This window comes from Sporobolomyces salmoneus (assembly GCF_050403485.1).
Source record: "Sporobolomyces salmoneus JCM6883 DNA, S_salmoneus_JCM6883_v1_ctg2, whole genome shotgun sequence".
Lineage (NCBI taxonomy): Eukaryota > Fungi > Basidiomycota > Microbotryomycetes > Sporidiobolales > Sporidiobolaceae > Sporobolomyces > Sporobolomyces salmoneus.
This window is the reverse complement of record NW_027481161.1, coordinates 130,513-147,594: the sequence shown is the minus strand read 5'-3', so window position 1 is coordinate 147,594 and position 17,082 is coordinate 130,513. Positions and strand designations below refer to the sequence as shown.

General features: G+C 52.9%; 5 protein-coding genes across 5 annotated transcripts; 1 reads left to right on the top strand and 4 right to left on the bottom strand.

Moving 5' to 3' along the window:
- Positions 1-98: 98 nt before the first annotated feature.
- JCM6883_003569 (Mob1/phocein family protein) lies at positions 99-1,277 on the bottom strand (the record flags this gene model as incomplete). The annotated part of the gene is made up of 5 exons (XM_076628540.1): positions 99-131; positions 215-584; positions 656-749; positions 930-962; positions 1,037-1,277. The coding sequence occupies 5 exons, from the start codon at positions 1,275-1,277 to the stop codon at positions 99-101; spliced, it is 771 nt and encodes a 256-aa protein (XP_076491276.1).
- A 267-nt stretch (positions 1,278-1,544) lies between these two features.
- JCM6883_003568 (uncharacterized protein) lies at positions 1,545-3,019 on the top strand (the record flags this gene model as incomplete). The annotated part of the gene is made up of 7 exons (XM_076628539.1): positions 1,545-1,613; positions 1,692-1,775; positions 1,840-1,908; positions 1,975-2,123; positions 2,192-2,286; positions 2,352-2,529; positions 2,596-3,019. The coding sequence occupies 7 exons, from the start codon at positions 1,545-1,547 to the stop codon at positions 3,017-3,019; spliced, it is 1,068 nt and encodes a 355-aa protein (XP_076491275.1).
- Positions 3,020-3,292: 273 nt separating this feature from the next.
- On the bottom strand, positions 3,293-7,624 carry JCM6883_003567 (uncharacterized protein; the record flags this gene model as incomplete). Its single annotated transcript, XM_076628538.1, has 6 exons — positions 3,293-3,487; positions 3,552-3,668; positions 3,730-4,581; positions 4,651-5,470; positions 5,538-7,446; positions 7,513-7,624. The coding sequence occupies 6 exons, from the start codon at positions 7,622-7,624 to the stop codon at positions 3,293-3,295; spliced, it is 4,005 nt and encodes a 1,334-aa protein (XP_076491274.1).
- Positions 7,625-8,811: 1,187 nt separating this feature from the next.
- JCM6883_003566 (WD40 repeat domain-containing protein) lies at positions 8,812-11,135 on the bottom strand (the record flags this gene model as incomplete). Its single annotated transcript, XM_076628537.1, has 10 exons — positions 8,812-8,967; positions 9,021-9,270; positions 9,334-9,507; positions 9,571-9,653; positions 9,719-9,867; positions 9,931-10,051; positions 10,109-10,185; positions 10,246-10,338; positions 10,405-10,524; positions 10,586-11,135. 10 exons carry the CDS (start codon positions 11,133-11,135, stop codon positions 8,812-8,814), a joined length of 1,773 nt encoding a protein of 590 aa, XP_076491273.1.
- A 261-nt stretch (positions 11,136-11,396) lies between these two features.
- Positions 11,397-17,001, bottom strand: JCM6883_003565 (uncharacterized protein; the record flags this gene model as incomplete). The annotated part of the gene is made up of 8 exons (XM_076628536.1): positions 11,397-11,784; positions 11,850-11,929; positions 11,995-12,133; positions 12,196-12,329; positions 12,391-12,689; positions 12,748-14,252; positions 14,322-14,645; positions 14,708-17,001. The coding sequence occupies 8 exons, from the start codon at positions 16,999-17,001 to the stop codon at positions 11,397-11,399; spliced, it is 5,163 nt and encodes a 1,720-aa protein (XP_076491272.1).
- Between the last annotated feature and the right edge of the window lie 81 nt (positions 17,002-17,082).

The window sequence follows — 17,082 nt, the reverse complement described above, 5'->3', positions numbered from 1 at the left end:
ACAAAGAAACGACGGGAGAGATGCGGACAATGCGACAAGAAGGAGTGCAAGAAGAAGTCGGCGACAAAGGTACAGCGACGCAGCGAGAGACAGCGGGCCTAGTTGTCGAGAACTCCGAGTCCCCTCCATGACTGCGAAAAGAAGGAAAACTCCAGAAAGTCAGCCCGTCGGCCTGAAGAGAGAGTCAGTCTGTTAACAAGAGGTAGCGACTCACATCCATGAGATCTCCAATGACGAATGGCCAACCTTCTTTCGGCGCCCGGCACTCTTTCGGTTCCAACAGATCGAATTCCCTCCCAAACGTCAAGAAATGAGCAAAGAGCGAGTTGAGATGGCCCTCTGCGCTCAAATGCAGGTAGACTTGGTAGTGGGCGTGGTAAAGGTGAGCAAAGATTCGGAGAAGTTGAGTGTAGATGTGTCGTGCAACGGAAGGGAAGTTAGGAGAGAATTCTCGTCCGGCTTTCGTAGGGAACACAGCTTCGTCTTTGATCAGACCTTCGACCCAGGTCAAGACGTAGTCGATGTACTGAGGAGCTGGGAGTTTGACTCGTTTGCGGTTTGCGTCGATCCAAGTGTAATCCATTCTGGCGGCAGAGGAACAAGATTTCGTTTAGAAATCTCAAGGTGAAAAGAGATGAGACGATGGAAGACGCACCCTGGTCCAGCAGACATTGTTGGGTTGTTCTCGACGGTACAGAACTCTGTCACGACCGAGTAGAACAAATTGAGGTTGTTGAAGAGATCGACGACTGAAAAGAGGCGATTGGAAGCATTGAAAGCGAGGTTCCGGAGATGTCAACGATCGGGTGGATGTCGAAGAAACGTCGATGATGGGGACAGGTCAGAGGGGCAGAGAAATGATCAGCAAGAGCATAAGGTACGATCCTTTGCGAGACGAGCGAATTTCGAAGCGGATGAGCAAAACTCACGATTGACCGCGACCCATTCATTCACATCGACGTCTATCGAGCCACATTTGTCAGTATAACGTCAGTTGGCCTGACTCCATTGTCGATGAGCGAGAGAAGAAACGTACATTTTGGCAGCGCGACGATAGTTTTAAAGTTTCCTTTCACGAGAGCGGCTTTGACGAAAGGTAGACATAGATAGAGCCGATCTGTAGTCTGTTGACCGCGACTCGTAGGCTGGTTTGCGCCTCGTTGCGGGAATGGAGCGTTCGAATGGTTGGTTCCGGGAGGAGGAGCCGAAGGAGGCTGACCGCCTTGACGCGTCGGAGGAGGGGCACGAGACTGATTTGGCTTCGCACCGATGCCCATGGAGGAAAGGAACGAAGACCTGGATCATCGGGAGATGAGAGATGAGGGTTCGTGTCGATCTCGGGGAGTTGAACGAGACTTACATCACGAAGGAGCGGCTTTGCTAGGTTCTGACGCGCACAAGTAGTTGATTACTGGGTGTATGTTCCGGTAAAGGCGAGTTGCGAGTTGATCCGAGTCGAGCGGTCGTGTCAAAGTTTCGTTTCAAAATCCATCATCGCGCGAGCGGTTCCCTTTCTCCTCTTCTTCACTTTCGATCGATCCACAATGCCACTCCTCGTCATCTCAGCTGCCGAAGTCGCTCAAGTAACGCGCGAGATTCCCGCTTCCGTCTTCGTTCGTTCTTCTTCGTTTCAAGCTCTGAGTCCCGATTTGGCGCTAGCTTGTGCCCAGCTGAGTTTCTCCCAAAGACAGTGCGACATGCTCGGGACAACCATGAATGCCGTATCGAATCATCGGCCGGTCGCAGAGGCGATTCCAGCGATTCAAAACCCTCAAGTTCGTTCCTCCTTCTCGTTTCTGTGAGATACCAAGGCTCACCGTTCCTTTAACGTTCCGACAGCGTACTTCAACTGAGTCCGAGCATCACAGGTTCCTCTACATGCCTTCCCGACTCGCTACTCCCGCACAAGTAAGCTATTCTCTTCTTCGCGGGTTTGAGCTCAGAGTCCTGATCCGCCCCTCCGCTTGACGTTAGGGCTCTGCGACTTCAATCAAAGTTGTCGCGGCGCCGAAGCCTGATTGTACTATACCCGGCTTACCAGCGAGTACCCTCCTCATGGACGAAGAGACTGGTCGAATATCGGCAATCGTCAATGCTTCCGAATTGACCGGCATCAGAACTGCGTGAGCTCGACTCGCTTGTTCTTCGGTACAAGATATCCACTCACTGATCAAAGCCTCTCCGAGAACAGAGCAGCTTCAGCGCTCGCTACCAAGATTCTCGCGAATCCTGAATCGAAAACCCTCGTCGTCTTCGGAGCAGGAAATCAGGCTTACTGGCACGCTCGTGAATTTGGCTTCAAGTTTCTAGACAGCTCACGTGCAAGCTGACTCGCGCTCGTTTACTTGCAGGTCTGATACTCGACCTGTTCCCGTCGGTTGAAAAAGCTCAGTTCGTCGTTCGAAAACCTTCGCCACGCTCAGAAGCTCTCCTCGAACGAATCAAATCAGAGTACCCGCAAGTAGCAAGTGGGGTCTCTACGCAAGAAGGTGCTTCGGAAGTGACACAACGGGCTGACATCATTTGCACGCAAGTTTTCGCAAGACTCTTTCTCTTCCGCGGAGTCGATGTTGACCCTGTGCGTTTGGTATCTAGCTGCGTACCTTCAACGACTCCCCTATTCGCCGTAACCGATCTCAAAGTGGGCGTTCACATCAATGCGATCGGTTCCTACACCCCATCCATGTTCGAATTCCCTCCCTCGCTCATCTCTCCAAGCACCGCTCAAATCCCAACCATTCTCGTCGATTCTCGGGAAGCCTGTCTACACGAAGCTGGAGAATTGATCGAATCGGGAATCAAAGGTGAAAAGTTGATCGAGATCGGAGAATTGTGCGATGCGGACGGCAAGCTGAAGCAAGACGCCGAGACGAGAGTCAAGCTGGGTAGGCTGAGAAGACCGGAGGGAGAGCGAAGCCTGTTCAAATGCGTCGGCGTAGGCGCGATGGACGGCGCGGTGACAAGGCTCGTAGTGCAGGTCGCGAAGGAAAGAGGTTTGGGGAAATTGGTAGATTTCTGAGGTCCACTATTTTACACATTGGATATATCGAAAACTACTCGAAGTTAAGGCGACGCAGATAGAAAAGCAGACCTGGATACTGATTTGGAGAGAAAACTGCGAATCGAGAACTAGCGAGGGGAGAAACCTGTCTAAGGGTATCAGAGAGCAAAGAGGGAGCGAACGATTGTACAAGTTGCGGAGGATTATGCGGGATTTGCGGGTAAGGAGACGAGAAGAGGATTAGATGCGAGGAAGAGGATATTAGAAGGAGAAAAAGAGAATGAAGCTTGGTCATTCTTGTTGAGCCCGTTGAGCAGCGGTCGGATAAGGTGCTCCCGCCACTCCTGAACGTTCTTTGCGACTCATGTTGACCGCAGAAGCAACGGCTGGAGTACCGGGAGTGTTGACACTGTTGCGACGAGCGGGACCAGTTTTCGTTCCCTTCTTCGCCGTCGCATCTTTCGGTCCACGGTTTCGATTGCGACGCTGTATACGATTGCAGTAGAGCGTAAGAATCTGGTCCCGACAGATAGAGAGAGAAGATAATCACCTTGATGACACCAGTGTTGAGACCCGCAGGTCGATCGACTCCGTGCAGGTTACGGAAAAGACCGCAAGCGTTACAGAGAGGCTTGCCTTCGGCATCGCGACGCCAAAGAGGAGTGTTCTGTAGAAGAGTCAAGTTGGGATGAGTCAACTGGAAGAGAACGCGGCGAGGAGAAACTCACGGTCGTCGAACAGTTCAAGCAACGAGTGACTCCTGAGTCGTCCGCTCCGTCTCTCTTCTCCTTTTGATCATCGTCTCCTCCAGCACCTTGCTGATTGTCGAACTCGAGCGTCTTGCCTTCTTGAATCGGCGGAGGAAGAGAGACGGTGTTTGATCGAGAATGAACGCGGGAAGTCGGAGCCGATTTCGTCTTGGAACTGCTCGATGGTAACGACGAAGAAAGGCCGGCAAGGTTCGAAGTACTCGAGGAGCGACCACCTGAAGATGAAACGGAGAGTCGCGATTTGCCAGAGTGAGCCGAAGAGGTCGTTGGCGGACTCGGCAAAGCGTCGAGTCCGATCCCTCCATGTGGTGATCCGACGAATGACTGGGCGTGAGTATCCCATGACGACCCTGCCGATCCGTAGGGAGTTTCTCGAGAGTGTAACAGTTGACTCGGGTCGACATGGGTAGGAGCGGGGAGGGAGCCAAATTCGCTTCCAGAAACGAAAGAAGGATAGGAAGAGTTGTCTTGTTGGGGGTTGAAGTAGTCGAAGAGGAGATTCGCCGTATCCATCCCTTCGGCGAACAGAGGAGGATTGGGAGAACCGAGGTATTGAGCTTGATTCGAAGGGGCGGAGGCAGGGAAGAGGAAAGGCGGTTGTTCCGAGTAGGGACTCAGCGGTTGAGACGCTTCGGTCGGGAGATGTGCAGGTCGAGCGAGACTGATTCCGGAAGCCGAAGGAGAAGTCGCGGTCGTGTTGAAGGAGAACGGTCGAGTCGAAGAAGCGAGTGCGGCAGCATTTCCGTAGGCGCTCGAAGTCGATCCCGATGCTCGACGAGTTCCCGAGTTGACGGAGGGAGGGTTACTCTTCTATAGACGAAAAAAGAGCTCGTTAGTTTCGCCTCGACAGACGGGCAAGAGAGCGAGAGGGAAACGTACCGTGACAAACTGCTGAAGCTGTCTCTGTGCGAGACTGTTGTTCGACGAGCTACTCGCTTGCCGACTTCGAGAAACAGGAGCTTCTGTCGAGTTTGCGAGAGGCGAAGGTGAGAACGTCGGATTCGGTGATTTCGTGTGAGGATGAGGAGTTCCATCGTTTGAGCGAGGGGAAGGGGCAGTCGAGGAAGGCGACGAGGCGAGGCTCTGCAAGTTGATGAGTTGGTTGAGCGCTGATTCGATCGCGGCAAGGTTGGGATCGACTCCTTTCGTCGTCGTGCTGTCGGGAAAGGCGAAACTGTTGTTCGTCTGCGGCGAGAGAGGGCCGGGAGAGGTGAGGCGACTCGTTCCAACTGGAGGCGAGATCAAACCGTTCGTCGGAGAAGGGAGATCCAGAAGACTGTGACCGTCGAGTCGTGCCGAAGCGGAACCGAAGAGTTGGGCTTGATCTTGAGGAGAAAGACCGAGAGACGAAGCCAACTCTGCGAGAGCGGCAGAATTGTCATCTTCTGGGAGAGCTGGCATGTTGAGAGGCTCGACGACTGAACGAGGCTGAGAAGTCGATGCTGAAGACGAAGACGTGGTGGGAAGGGCTGGAGGAGGCATCTCGGTGCTTAACGAGGACGAAGGAACGCCGTTGTCGCCGAAGAATCGAGAAAAGTTGGCAGTTGCAGGAGTCGAATCGACGGTAGGAGGGGCCATTGAGGTGCGTAGTTCTGGAGCTCGAGACCTCGAACGGGACTGAGCTCGCCAGTCCATCATATCGGGAGCTCGAGAACGAGATCGAGACTTCGAGAGTGCTCGCCAATCCATCGCTTCGGGTCTGTATTCACAGTTTCTGTTCTTGGTCAGCACTCGACAAAGAACTCCGAATGACACGCGGAACTCACGCTTCGACTTCAACTTCAGGACTCGCACTCTTGCTCGAAGTTCCGTTCTTCGTTCCTCTAGTTCTCCCCCTTTCAGCTTCTTCGCTCGACCCTGTTCGCTCCCTCCTGCCCCTCGGTTGCGCATTCCTTCCTCTACCTCCAACGAGAGGCTGAACGACATCTCTCCCCTCCTCGACGACTTCTTTCTCTTCCCGTTCTTCCTCGATGGCCTCTTCCATCGCCCTTCGTAATTTCGCATCTTCCGTACCAGGACTCGCCGTGTTGACTGCCCCTTCCCCGTTACTGCTTCCGTTTGCCGAATTCGCACTCTCCTCCCTCCGTTTCCTCAACGTCATACTCATCAACCTCCAAGTCAAATTTTCCATCCTCGCTCCATTCGGCATCGTGTTCTTCGCTTTGTGGAACATTCTCCAAACTTGAGCGGCGATCGGATCCTTCTGCGAAAGAAGCTCGGCTGATTCCTCGTCGATGATAGTCGAACCTGCGGGAGAAGCTGAATCGACGGGACTAGGTTTGTTCGAACCAGTTTCGCTCGAGAGAACGTTCGCGATTCCAGCAGGAAGAGCCTGATTCGGATTCGATGGCGAACTGGCAGATTGTTGTGCTGGACTCGGGTGCGTCGAACCAGGTAACGATGAATGGAAAACGCTCTCGCGACCGAGAACATCGGCGACGAGTTTCGGACTCGGTAACGCTTCTGGGAATTTCGGCGTGGGACTTCCTCCGTAACCTCCTACTCCACACGCGTCTACTCCTTGATGACCTCGTCGCGATGAAGGGCCCACTGAAGCCATCGCAGCGGCTGCTGCACTCGCGAATCCTCCCGACGAAGTGAATCTATCGAGGTCTTGCTCGAGTGAAGAAAAGTCGTAGTGAACGGGAGGAAGGTTGTGTCGAGGAGATTGAGCGCGAGAGAGGGGAGGAGTGGGATTTGCCGAAGAAGTGGGAAGAGGCGGAAGATGCGCAGCTGACATTGAGGCGTGCGTTTGACGTTTCGGTAGGGGTGGAAGAGGACGCTGATGAGTCGCAGTGTATGGGTTCGTTGGGTCGAAAGCGTTCGGCAGAGGCGCAGGAGAAGCTTGAGGAGAAGTCCCTGACGGAACTGGTAGCGTTTGCGATCTCTGATGACCGGTGTTCGATCCCGCGAATCCCATCGCCGCCTTCATGTAAGAACTACTCGCGGTTCGTTTCGGTGCCGGTCGTCCAGAGTTTCGAAGGTGAGGAGAAGTGGGAGCGGGAGTCGAAGAACCTGAAAGAGAACTCGGTTGATACTGCTGCTGCTGTTGTTGGTGATGAAGGAGATCGACACCCGAAGGTGTTCCTGGTGCCGACATCGACGTTGCTGCTGCGAGGCGTGCTTGAGCTTCGAGGCTCGCGTGAAGGGCGTAAAGGCCTGGATCGAAACTTGGGTTTGTCGAAACTGGACCGTAAGGGTTGAGTCCTGGGTAAGGAGTTGAAGGCATCGAGCCATAGAAGCTGGGTACAGTCGTGGGTGACGTTGAACCGGAGAAGTTTGGTAGAGGAGTGACGGGAAGAGAGGAAGAAGGAGCGATATTCGCTGCGTTGATCAAATCCAAGGGTAACTGCGAGGGAAACGAGGAAGCTTGCATCGATTGGAGGTAAGGGGGAATGGAAGACGGTTGAGATGCTCCGATCGACATGGGGAGGGTCAAGGAAGGGGAGGAAGTCGAGGAGTTTCTGTCATGTTGTTGCTGAGCCGCGAAGAGGCTTGCAGCGATTTGCTCGAGTTCATCGGGCAACTTGTCCATCGACTGACGGTGGGTCGGGAATTCTGTCGAGGCGAATCGCGGAGAAGTCGAGGTAGAAGTGAGGGCAGTGTCAGGGTGAGGGAGAGGCGAGAAACCAGAAGGAGACCCTCCCGAAGAAGCTGAAGCGGTGGGAGTACTCTCTAAGCGGACAGCACCGAGTAGTTAGCTCATTGTTTTCCCTAGGTGGAGGCAGAGGGAGAATTTACCCGATGGAGCTGGAGGAGGATGGGAAGTTGATGAGGGTAAAGCGTCGTCTTGGAACAGCCTTTCGTCCACGAACGCGCTGAAATCTACCTCGTTCGGCTGTCCGAGACTCATCAACGGAGGGGGTCGGAGGTCGAGTATAGAAGCGGCGACTCGGGAAAGTTGTTGGCTGCCAGTTGAAGATGAGGAGATGAGGAGAGAGATAGCCTTCTATCAGTGCCAATTCGTATCCAGCTAGGAAGGTTGTTGTCTCTACTCACTTGTCTGCTTGCTGTTCTTCGTCTGCGATCAAGTTTTTCGCTGAAGGGACTTCAAGTCGGGCGAGTCGAGGTCGAATGAATGCAAAGTTCCGAAGGGCCTCTTCCAATTCCAGAGCCCTTCTTCCCTTCCAATGGCTACGGTATTCTCACACTCTACTGTGGTATCGGCTGTTCACTCAGCAGCTGCAGTAATGATCCGGAAGCTCACTTTTCCTCGTTCTCTCTGTTTGAGAGTACGAGCAATTTCTACGAGTTTGCGCTCGATACAGGGCCACTTTCGTTAGCAGCACGCGCGAGTCAACCTTCAGCGACGCTACAGTTAGCCGGCACATGAGGAGGAAGGCGAAAAGAGTCAACAGAAAGAAGAAAATTTGCGAAAACTCCGCACGGTGAGTCGGCCTCTCTCCGCACTCGCCTCTGAAGTTTCGCGGAGATGTGAAACATCGCGATACAAAGTCACTTATCGTTCAAGCTCCCACCAGACTTCGCAAGGAAGAGTATCGTTCCGAGCTCGAAGATTGAAAGGAAATGAAAGGCGGTCAATGCTTCTTTTTCGCTTCTCCTTTTCGAGAAGCCTGCCGGTCCCTTCCGAGTTGACCCTCGGAGAAGAAGAAGATGGAGAGGAGAGGAGTCGGCCGTGTTTGATCGAAAACGCGAGCTCTCAATACCGCTGAAAATTGGTTCTTCCCTGCAGAGCCCACACATGGCCGCGCTTCCGCTTGTTCTTTCCCTGCGTTCAAGGCTTTGATCGAGTAGGATTGCGAAGTGAAGAGGGAATCGAACGTTTCGAAGGCAGCTTGCGAAGTTGCGCTACTGTACTGGACCGAAGCGATAAGGACCAATCGAAAACGAGGTGCGTGCCTGAGCTCTGCTCTTCCAGGTTCAGGTTGAGGTCTCGGAAAGCGCCACGGGAGAGAGTTGTAAGCTGTTGCAAGATAAGTAGTCGCAGTGCAAAGGAGAAAGGGTATGAAAGTGGGATAAGGGTAAATGGTAGACGGAAGGACATTAGGAACGAAAGTTTTGCTGTCAATGCTGCTGTAGTTAGACATCGACGACTTCTCCGCTCCACCTATCGACGAGTTTACGGTTCTCCATCGCTTCGACCGAGTCGTTGCTGTTCGGGTTCGAGCGACGACGAGAGATCGGAGTGTCGAAATGCCATTTTCGTACGAGGTAATCGTCCGAACAAGTTGCGAGCTATACCATATCGAACGTCAGTTATTTGTGAACGTCAGTGAGAGACGACTTACGCCATTGTCAGTCCAGTCGAGACCGCTCACTTCCTTCTCGTGACCCTTGATTCTCACGGCATCAGTTCCGTTCCCCTCCGTGTCCCAGAGATAGAGCTCTCCGTCTGCACTTCCCGAGGCGAGGTATCGAGAGTCGGGAGAGATGGCGCAACGTACGTAGAAAGACGCGGCAGAGAGACTTGGGAGAGGCGGGATGAAGGTGCGAAGAGGAGCAGGGTGAGTCAGGTTGAGCGGGTCGAAAGCGTAGATTCTGTTCTCAAACGAGTCCTACGTCAGTACCGCACTCGTTTAGAGAGAATACAATAGAGCTCACCGAGAATCAGTCGAGAGTGCGTAGAGTTTCTTCCCATCAGGAGCGAGTTGCATGCTTGCGATTCCGTGAGGTCGAGCAGTCGCAGCGGTAGTAACAGCTTCTTCGTTCGTTTCGTAGAAGGCAGGGTTGACTCGACGACTGTGGGATCGACGGAGGTCCCAAACTTTGATGACGCTGTAAATGCATGGACGTGTGAGATTTTCTCGTTGAAGAGAATCTAGACGAGACATGACTCACCTGTCAGCAGATCCAGCGGAAGCCAGTAGGTTGTCTTGTTGCAGGAGATAGTTGACGGCGGTGACACTTCGAGTTGCGGAGCGCTATTCGGCGAAGCGGGGTTGGGTTGTCAGCGTCGATTTTCGCGGAAAGAACGAGTTTTGCTTACAGCTTTCGATTGTTTTCCTTTTCCGTGAGCGTTCTTGATGTGGTTAACAGTACCAATAGCGCTACCTTGAGGTTCGACAAAAGCGTAGCCTCGAACTCGTCGATCCCAAACTCGAATCGAACCGTCTCGAGAAGCCGTCGAAAGCATTTCTGTTCGAGCTCAAGGGTTAGCGCGGCGACTCTTGAGAAAGTGCAGGAGCATCTAGTACTTACGAGGGTTGTAAGGATCCCATGTGACGTTCTTGACGGTGCAGGTGTGTCCGCTTAAAACTCCGACACAAGTTTTCGATTCGACATCATGAAGGCGGACGGTTTGATCTCCGCTCGCGGTAGCCTACTCTCGAGTTGCAGTGAGCGTCTGTCCGAAAATCAAGACAGAGGAAGAACTCACGATGAGTTGATCGTCTTTACTCCAAGCAACATCGAAAATCGCATTCGCGTGAGCTTTGAACGAATCTCGATTCGGGCCTGTCGACAGTGAGTGTGAGTACTTGTGTAGAGGACGTAAAGCGGTGAGAAGATGCTCACCCATGTACCACTCTTCCTTTTCGCCACTGAGGAAACTGACTGTTCCTTCCTCGTCCGAAACCGCAACGACTTGCTTGCCTCCGCTCTTCGCGTCTACAGAAAGAGCGAAAGCGTCAATAAGCCGTCATCACTTGTCGTAGAATGAAGGTAAAAAGTGACCATGAGAGAATGCGAGGGCAAAAGGAGGAGAAAAATCTCGATATGATTGAATCGAAGGGATTCGAGCGACATGATCCTCGTTACTCGACACGAGCGTTCTCAGATAAGGTCGCATCGAGACTGTTGACGACTCGACCAAAGGTCAGCTCAATTCTTCACGGGAGAGAGGGAAATGACTCACATTGAGCACCGGTTGAGTGAAAACCTAGTTCTCGCCTTTGGATCGTTCTGAACGCGCTCAATTGAGTTCCCGGTACGTTGTAGATACTTTCCATACTCTGCTTTCCCTTTCCCACTCGCGCATCGAACCTCGCGACGAGGTCCGCGTCGTGCCAAACAAACTCGTCTCCGATTTCTCCTTCTGACGAGCCTGTAGCCGTTCTCCTACGCTTGTTTGTACGCGTATCTACATTTTCAGCCTCATCGTAATCTAGTCCTTGCTCCGCAAGCTCCATCTCGAGGTCGCCATCGAGATCTCTTCCACAAGGCGAAGAGGAACGAATTGGCGCGTCGACAGTCGAAGTCGCGGGAGTCGAAGCATTGACAATGGGAGCGGGAGAACTCGAACGGAAGAAAGAATCGGCGAGACTCGTTTGACGGTACGAGGTGCGTCGAGTCGAGAGTTTCGGAGGTTTCGAGGAAGAGGAAGAAGGAACTGGCGAAGAGGATGATGTAGAAGGGAGGTTCGTGATATCGTTGGCGAATCGCGTAGGTGTAGTCGTGTTTGTCATGATTGAAAGTGGTGAGGAGAAAGGAAGAGAGAACGTCAGGAAAAGTTCGTCGCTCGTTTCGAGTTTCGTCGCGACGCCGAAATCTTTCGTTTGGTCTTCTCTTCGGGCGATGTACAGTCGCACATTCCGAGGCGAAAAGGGCGTCACGACGTCAAACTGACTCTCGACACTCAAGGAGAGCTGTTCTCTCAAACGGTAAAATGGGATTGTTCAGAAACTAAAAACTCGCTCGAGCTTCAACCAAGCCGTCTACTCAACACATCAACCCTTGATGCTCAACCGACTGAAATGAGCCAACTCCATCAAACACAACTCGTTCCGACCTTTGAAACTCGCTTGAACAACCTTACTTCTCCCCAATCCCGGCAAATTCTGTTTTTTCACGATCTCGCTCTTCAACTGACGAAGATCCCACAGCTTGACACCTTGATCGTGATCGGGGAACGCGACGACTGTGTCGATCTGATCACCTCGAGGATAGCGTCCCATATTCGTAGGTAGTAGAGCTCCGTTCGTCGAGCGGTGTGGAGGAAGGTCGTATCCAAAAGTGACGATGGGAGGAGAAGTCGAAGCGAGTCGTCGATCGTGTATGACGAACTGATCACTTGGAGTAGCGAGACGTGACAGGATCAGATTGGGATCGCACAAGCTGGAAACAATCGAGAAAGTCAGTCGAGAAACAAGAGGGCGCGATCAATCGGACGAGGCACTCACACAGGCGAGACGCTCATGACAGCGGTGGAGAGCACTGCTTGCCATGTCGACTCTTTCCTTTCGAGGTCATAGGTCACGACCTGCAAAATCTCACGGATGTCAGCAAGACTTTCTCGAGACGGACGTACCGAAAGGGTGTACTCACACGACGATCTTTACCGGCTGAGACGAGCTCGTTCCTCGCATCGAGGTAAGCGAAACTCGTGATCATCGAAGTGTGCTCGGTGACGAATTTCTCCAGTTTCACTTCTTGAGTCGAACGTTGCCGAGTCCAGAGATAGACTCTGAAGGAAGCAGGTACAGTCAGATACGAGCATAGATAACCTCGCAGTTGGGAAGGACTCACTTTTTATCCTCCCCTCCCGTCACGAAACGCAATCGACCAGTTGAGACTTTGTTCGGAAGTGCCATGATGGCGGTGACTCCTCCATTGACGTGAGGAGCATCTGTCAATCTCGTCTCGACGAGTTTGTTTGTACCCTGCAGAACCATTATCAATCAGCTAAGAACGATGAATGATAGAGAAAAGCAAGAAACTCACGGTTGTCGTATCTCGTTTGTAGAGGACGACCTGATTCGGAGGACACGCCATCTCTTTCCCTTCTTTCGCACCGAGATACGCGACCAGTAAAGTATCCTTCGCCTGATTGTAGGTGAAATCGTCGACTCGGAATTTGTCTTGGTTCGAAGAGTAAAGTTTCGTGATGCTCGAATTCGTCATCGAGTTGAGAGGTTGCATCGACCATTCGGCGATATCTCCAAGGAATGAGACTGAGAGGAAAGAACTGGCGTCGGCGGTCTGAACCATCCCTCGCAGCTTGTTCGATCGACCGTCGAATCCTACGCCATGGAAGCGAGTCAGTCGCTATCGACAGCAGAACGAGAGAAGCGGGCTCACCATGAAGAATCGAATGTCCCTGTCCAGCAATGACAATCCGACTGTCACCAGCAGAGAGCCCCGTTCCGAGTCCGTCGGCGAACTTGTCTTTCTTCTCTCGGGTCTTTTTCTTCTTCTCTTTCTCGTTCGAAGCGTCTTGATCTTTCTCCTTCTCCTTCTCCTTGATTTTGATTCGCTTCTTCTTCGCAGGTTCCGACGACGATTGATCCCCACCAGCAGCTCTCAATTTCTCCTGAACCTCCTTCGCGACCTGCTCAGCGATGAACCTTTGAATCTCCTCGGGCAGAAATTGAGGTTGACGACCGGTTTCAGCGACATTCGTGCTTGTTGTTGTCGGAGGCAGAGCAGGCGCCGATTGCGTCAAATCACTCGCTTTCCGTTTACCGAGGTTGTTCGAAGATCGACGAGACTGGGAGGCATTCGTGGGTAGAGGAGGCCGTGGAGGTGGTGTTTGATTGTTCGAGGTCGAAGGCGTAATCGAGACTGAGCTCGCGGGACTGAGGTCTGGCGCCGTTTCTTCGCGCCTCTGAACGTCCGATGACCTCCTGTTCCCGTTGTCGAGATTCGGTCTCTTCGCAGGCCGTGATACTTCCGGTGACATTGACGGGTTCGACTCTCCCTCATCGAGACCAAGCGTTGGAGGCTCTGAATCGAATTGACGAGAAGCTGCTGATTCGGAATCTGAAAGTACGAGGATTTCACCTTGCGAAAGTCGTCGAGTAATCGCGGCGGGGAGTACATTCGACGGTTGATGAGGCGAGCTGCTAGTTGGAATCTGTCGCGCGTTCGAGTTCGAATCGCGAGGGGCGGAAAGTGTAGGTCGAGAATCGGAGTTGTGCGAAGGAGTAGAGGTGGATGCGACGGGTCGGACATGAGCTTGAGGAACAGGTGGAACTTGGTTACGAGAAGGGTGGGGAGGTGGAGGGGAAGAAAGATTCGGCATCGTCGGTGCAGCTCGAGATTCGATGACGGGAGGAGCGCGAGATGGCGTCGGTGCGTTCGAGCTCGGTCGAAACGGTGGATCCAGGACGTCGAGATCCCTCGGTTCTCCATCGGCTTTGTGACCAATGAGGAGTTGATCCGAATGGACGATAAAATCGCGAGAACCTTCATTGTCCCCCGAACCAATCCCGCTCAAAACCAAGACGAAGGTTCGTTCGAAACGTCGGACCGTCTTCTCTGGGAACTCCTCGAATTCGCCGGTGACGTGAAGTAAGATCGGGGCTCGACCGCGTTTCTTCAGATGGAATTCTGGTATCGTTCGAGCGTTGAACAAGATCGTACCGATGTTGTGAGAGCCGGCAGGGAGGTGTCGAATCGCGTTTGTGATTGCGATCGGAGTCGAAGCGAATTTGTTTGCGGCTTGGAACCAAACTCGCGAAAAGAGCGTGATCGGTGTCGTGAGTCGTCGAGGAGTCGTAGTGTCGACTTTGAGCGAGAAGAACGCGTTGCGGGTGTAGAGACCTTCGAGCGAGCTTCGAGAGGAGTCGAATCGAGTGAAGTAGCTGCGACACAATAGGAATTCTCGTCAGTCTCGTCCCATCGAGCGTGGTCGAATTCGCAAAAACCCTCACTCGTGGATGAACGTCGTCGCAGCCTGATACGTCTCGATACTATCTGCCCTACTGTTTCTGAGAATTCCAAGCGGGAACTTGACTGTTGGGGAAGGCGCTGGTTCGGGAGTTGGTGAGTCGAGCTGATCGATCTCCATGTCTTTTTCTCCGTCGTTCGGAAGTACGGGCTTGACATCTTCTCCTTGCGCCATCTCGATGTCCTCCTGTCCCGATGTTGGCCGGACATCACCGTTCGAGACTGTCGCGGCGGTTCGAGGTGAGGGAGGACAAAGGTCGGTCGAATCGTCGATAAAGTAGCAGATCGTGATAAAGTTTCCATCGATCCTATCCGACGGGAAAAGCTGATTAGTATCGATAGCTAGTGTCAACTCGATAAAATAACTCACGAACTACTCAGTACGACTTTGCCTTCCGAACTTCTCTTCTTTACTTCTTCGACCCTCAAAAGAGTCTGCTTTCTGAGCTGATCCGGACCGGCTCCAACCAAAGCGGAAGGTAGTGGAATCCGTTGTATGATCGTACCATCAGGTTGAGGGCCTTCTTCCTGGTTCGTCGTCGTTTCTTCTCGTCGTTGACGCTGCGGTTCCTCCTCCTCTCGCGTGACCGGGTCCCTTCGTTTCTCGTCCGACGTTCTCCTCATGTTGTTGACGGCGCTCTGAACGTTCTCCAACTCATCTTGGCTCCAACCGTGATTTCTCCCAAGGAAACTGACCATTCCGCTCGAGATGAATTCGACTCGAACTTCGACGACTTCCTCGTCTCGTTTCGGCGAAAACGTTCCCGACTCCATTCTCGGTTGTACGTTCATCTTGATCGAGAGTAGACGCATTCCGGAAGCCTTGACTCGTTCACGAATTCGAGTTTCGAAATCTGCGAGAGATAATGGTGGAAACGCCGAGAAGAGTAGATCGACAGGGTAGAGGTAGTGGAGAGAGTAGGTGGGTAAGGGAGTAGAGGGAACGAGGGTACCGATTCGAGAAGGAGGGAGGGGAATCTGGTTGAACGAGAGAGAAGGAGGTTCGATGTATAGATACGTCGAATCCTGAGACGGCCCCTGTTCCACTTCCCCCAGCTTGCTCTGTATCTCCCGTTCCATCAGAGCTATTCCCGTCCTCGCCTTTTCTTCTTCCTCTTCCAGCCAAGAATCCGTTCTTCCCAGCTCAACCAACGCCCTTTTCGATAACTCGAGGTCAAAGGTTATACTTCCCACGACGTCTCCGAATTCTTCGTTGTTGATGCGAATCGATTGATGATAAAGTTGCAAGGAAGCCTCCTTGTTTAGGTGGCGTGAGAGCTGTGAACGTAATCGTTTCGCCAAGTCCCGTTTCGATCTGTACGAAACCAGACGATTCGACCAACCGTAAGATACTGAATACCTCCTCCGGTTGTTACCGATCACATAGCTCGGGACGTCGTTGAGAAGAGTTCCAAGTCGGGTAGGTTCGCATTTGACGGATTGGAAAGTGAGCTTGGGAGGGTTGATGAAGGGAGGATGTGGAGCATTCGAGTTGACCGAGAAATCGGAAGAGAGATCGTGCAACGATGAGGTCGAAGTACGTCGAGGGGAACGTCGGAAAGCAGTCGAATCGAATCTTGAGGAATCCGAGCCTGACCTTGACCTTGACCTCGATCTTGCTCCTCTTCCGTCCCGTCCCTCTTCCGCTACTGTATCCATCCGCTTGACTGGACTTTCCATCTCCCGCTTGATCGATTGATTCTGACTGAACTCTGGAGTTTCCCGTGCCCTGAACAAACGATTCTCCACCTCGATCGACGTTTCCGCAGTCGGAGGTTCAGTCGTGACTGCCAAGTTCCTCCCAGTCGTTCTGCCATCGGATTCTGAGAGCGAAGGGTTCCTAGGCGGCGAAGCGTACTCGACTCGAATCGGACGGGAAGAACCGACTCCGTTGAGAGAGGGGAAAGGTTGAAGATTGAGGGACGTGATTGCGTCGGTGGCGGAAGCGATTTGAGAGTAAGTGACGTGAGCGTAGGCGTAGTTTGCGTTTGGTTTCAGGTTGACGTTGATTCTTTCGATTTGACCGAAAGGGCTGAAGACTGTCCGTAGCTCCTCTTCCGTGACGCTCGGAGGTAGCTGAGAGACCCAGACTCTCGGCCGTGGATTGATCGGGACTGGTACCGGGGTCGGGGCCAGAGTCGGAGTCGGGTTGAGCGAAGGTCGATTCGAGGAGTTGACGAGAGATGGAGCCATTCCCCATTGACGTTCCTTCCCCTTTCCAGCTACTGTTCCATTCGTCGTCGTACTTGGTGTACTTGAAGAAGAAGTACTCCATCCTCCCGCGGTCGTCTGAGGACGAGGTCGATTTCGAAATGAACCCGCAACGCTATTCTCATTCCACCTCGATCCTGCGTGATAACTTCCGTTTCCCCCTATCGTTCCATTCCATCTGCTCCCTTGAACTTGGCCGTTCGTGCTTGCAGTCGAAGAGGAGTTGCTCCAACCACCGGCGAAAGTTGTCTGAGAGGTCGGCACGACGGGAGGAGGCGCACTCGGTCTTCGGTTACTCGTGATCGCTTCTGAAGGCTGTGCGTCTTCAGGTCTGGGTCGAGGAGGAGCTGGAGCTGGTGGATGACGGAAACGAGAGAAAGAAGGAGCCTGAGGGTAAGAGTTGCTGCTTCCTCCTCCATACGAACGAGGCGGATAATTCGAATTCGGCTGCATGCTCTCTGATCCTCCGATCACTCCCTGACGAGGTTGAGATCGGAGTAAACGTAAGTTCGAGAGAGAGAGAGAAGCGAAACG